The 3,816-nt window shown below is 36.5% G+C and overlaps 1 protein-coding gene across 1 annotated transcript; it reads right to left on the bottom strand.

The window, feature by feature from the left end:
- Positions 1–440: 440 nt before the first annotated feature.
- Positions 441–2,620, bottom strand: LOC129517750 (cyclin-G1). The gene has a single exon (XM_055337803.1). It carries the CDS (start codon positions 2,411–2,413, stop codon positions 1,526–1,528), a length of 888 nt encoding a protein of 295 aa, XP_055193778.1. The 5' UTR covers positions 2,414–2,620; the 3' UTR covers positions 441–1,525.
- Between the last annotated feature and the right edge of the window lie 1,196 nt (positions 2,621–3,816).

Here is a 3,816-nt window from a genome sequence, read left to right as displayed (position 1 = left end):
GTATTTGCTGAAAAAGTTGTGTAAATTTGGTTTTAAGTGTTTGAAATCCTTCAGTCAAACCATCTTGCCCTTGGGTTTCTTGTTCAAGAGATTCTAAATTAAGAAATTAGCTTCTTTATTGGTATAGTGCTATTAAAATGATCTATTATATCTTGGTTGAGTTTGGTAGTTTGTGGTTTTTAAGGAATTGGTCCATTTCTTCCACATTGTTCAAAATACAAACATAAATTTGTAATGCCCCCCTTGTTACTTTTTTTTTTTTTTCTTTTTTTTGCATTTCAGTAACTTTATTGAAAGGTATAGCCCTTAGTACCAAAACATAATGGTAGTTGGTTAGGCTACCTCTGCCAACTCAGAATTAACACTGATGTCAAATTATTGAAATATGTCAGCTTTTTGGGAAAACTGAAGTTATCCATAAAACACAGTTCACAAAAGTATAAGATATATTGTGGTTCTTTGGTTTATTTTCCAGTGCACATTTACCCATAACGTCATAAATGGGTACAGCCATTCTGGATGGACACAAGCTACTTGCTGCACTGAGTAACTGTTTACATCACTTTTAATGCCGTAGATCTCCTTACGATCACTGACTTAATAGAAAATCTCAAATACTACCTTAGCAACTTCATAATTATGAGGATGCCTACTGACTTTTTTAAAGACTTTCTTTGGGCACAGGAGGGGCAAGTAGTGAAAGTATATTCTCTTCCTTTAAAAATTCTAAGTTAGAAGCAATAGCAGTTTTTATAAAAACAGCCCTTAGTAAAAACTTCTGGAGTGTTAAATCAAGTTTTTGGAGCATAGTTATTTTGAATTACTAACACAATAAAAACAAAGTTTCTTGATGGGATTAGATGGAGGCAGCAAATACTGTGTAAATTTTACCATGGATGCAAACGACCAGTTTTTTAGGAAAAATATTAACAATAACTTAATATGCCAAAATAACTAGGCCTGTAGTTTTACTTTTATAAAATGCCCTCAAATTTAAGTGTAATTCCCAAGTAGCAGTAAAGTCTAGATCTCAGAATTATCTATTATTTGCACTATAGGTACCAAGAAACCATTTTCATTGCCTAGAATAGTGACCCTTGTTATGCCTTAAAAGTGCATTTGTGAAATGTTGGTTTTAATGTATACCTCATAATTTAGAATTTAATTAGGTTACCACTTTTGATACCACCTAAATATAATATATTGACCCAACATAGAAAGTTGGGTTAATGTTAGAAATGAAGATTCACAGTTTACCTTCTCAGGCTCGTTATTAACATTTCACATTTATGCTCTTAGCTTTCATTTGTATGCCTCACAGATGAATTTAAATTTAATTTAAATTTAATTCCACTACAGCATGTTAATTAGGTAGTTTTCCCAAATCTGAGAACATCAATGCTAATCTAGTTGTGATGTTCTGAGGCTTCACAGCTTAAATTCATTATAACATCATGGAATCCATAGCTCAGGATTGTGGAGAAAGGCTTCAGAGAAGAGCTTTTTTGTTGCTGTAACAATCCAATTAAGGGACCATTTCAGGAATTGTTGGAAGGTGGGTTATTCTGTAGTAACTATGCTTCAATTGCCGTGCAGTACGTCCAGAAACAATCCATTTCAACTTCTGAACATTTGGTTTGGAACACTTGTTTGATGAATATTCAGTTAAACACTTGGATACAAGTTCTTGCCAGAAGGTCAAATCTCTGCCATTTATCTTGGAATGTGTCTGAAGACATTCTATTCCTTCAGTTAACTCTACAAACTTCTGTGCTTGGATCTCCAGTGCAATGATAGACAATGCCAACACAGAAGGCTTTGCTTTAGAAAATATGATCCTGCAGTGGCATGCCTTAAGTTGAGCTTCTAGTCTTTCAAAATTAAGGCTATTCTTCCTTTCAATTGGTAAGTTCTCTTGAATAAGTGAGTAATAGAGTTGCAGAAATTGAAAGGCAGTAGTAGCTTTGACTTTCCAACACACTTTCTCCAATACAATCTTTTCCATTCTCATCAAGTCTGAAACCGTGAACCTATACTGGCTTATTCGGATCAAGTCAGTTGCCAATGGAACATTCCTTTCCTCTTCTATTGATTTAACAGCCAAATAGAAGCAGCTCAGCCCAACACAGCCAAGGTGCTTGGGCTGTACCTTCATTTTGGACAGGAATCTGTCCAGTAAATTCACAGCTAGAGAAAATGTCTCCGTGTCAAAGCCAAAGAACTGAGTTAGACTAAGAAGATCTTTTACTTCAAAGTCCCTTAGTCTTGCAGTCATTCTGAGGCCATTATCGTGTGCAGATTCAATTAGTCTCAAGCCGCAGACCTTTGGCTGACATCTGGACTCCTGTTCCAATAGGGCATTCAGCTGGTGTAGCAGTTTCTGAGATTCAGTTGTTGTCAGTACTTCTATCATCTTGACCGCGACTGCGGCTCCTCAGCCGTAGCTACCCTCCCCGGGCCTGCTCTCACCTCACCCCGCGGTAACAGATCCGATAGGCCCACGAGGCGAGGGGACTCGCGGGTAAGAGGGGAGAGGCCCGGGGAGGGGGAGCCGTCCTGGGCGGAGGTCTCCGCAGCGCCGCCCGGACGACACTGCCCACCACAGGGTCAGCTCGGAGCCGAAGGGGCCCCCTTGTTACTTTTTAATAGTTGTAGGCTTTGTATTCTCTTTTTCAGTCTTGATATTAGCGCTTCTTGTCCTTTTTTTTCCCCTATTTTGAAATATATGTTTAGTTCTTTACATTTCTCACTCAGCACTATTTTATCTGCCTCCTACATACCTAGATATGAAAATGATTTTCCTTTATATTCAGTTACATGTATTTAATGCTTTTTTGAGATTTCCTCTTAGATTCATAGAATACTTAGAAATGTGTTGTTTGATTTCCAAGTATTTTGATATTTCCTTGATATTTTTCTGTTACTGATTTCTAGTTTAATTATAATATGATCATATAGCACACTGTATGTTTTTAATATTTTTAAATTTGTTGAGATTGGTCTCATTGACTAGAATATGGTCTATATTTGTGGATATTCCTCAGGTGCTTAGAAAAAATATGCATTCTATTGCTGTTGTGTGGTGTGCTCTAGATATGTCAATTCGATTCTGTTGGTTGATAATTTAGTTTAGATTTTCTACATTGCAGATTTTTCTGTACAATATTTCTATTAGTTGTCCAGAGGGGTTTTTTTAGGCCTCAACTACAAACTGTGCATTTGTCTATTTCTTCTTTCAGCTCCATTTGTATTATATGTTTTAAAAGCTCTGTTGTTTGCACAATTTAGGATTACTATATCTTCCTTGTGCATTGATTTTTTAAGAAGATTTTATTTATTTATTCATGAGAGACACACACACACAGAGAAGCAGAGACACAGGCAGAGGGAGAAGCAGGCTCCATGCAGGGAGTCTGATGTGGGACTGGATTCCAGGTCTCCAGGATCATGCCCCAGGCCAAAGGCAGGTGCTAAACTGCTGAGCCACCCAGAGATCCCCTTGTGCATTGATTTTTAAAATCATATGTAATGTCTCTCTTTGTCTCTTCTAATACTCTTTGTTCTTATGTTTACTTTATTTAATATTAATATGGCTACCCATGCTTGTTTGATTAACTACCATGTGGTATATGTTTTTCCATTCTTTTACTTTTATCCTGCCTACAGTTTTCATTTTTAAGTAATTTTCTTACTTTACTTGTTCTTTGTTTCCTTAGGTTCCTTCTTCTGTTTCTTTATTCTTACCTTCCTGAGGATTATTTTAATACATAATTTTAAGAATTCTACCTGGATTTATTTTTGGAGATGACTGTGTAG

Source organism: Nyctereutes procyonoides, unplaced genomic scaffold (genome assembly GCF_905146905.1).
Source record: "Nyctereutes procyonoides isolate TBG_1078 unplaced genomic scaffold, NYPRO_anot_genome, whole genome shotgun sequence".
In the NCBI taxonomy this organism is placed as follows: domain Eukaryota; kingdom Metazoa; phylum Chordata; class Mammalia; order Carnivora; family Canidae; genus Nyctereutes; species Nyctereutes procyonoides.
This window is presented reverse-complemented; position numbering and strand designations above follow the sequence as displayed.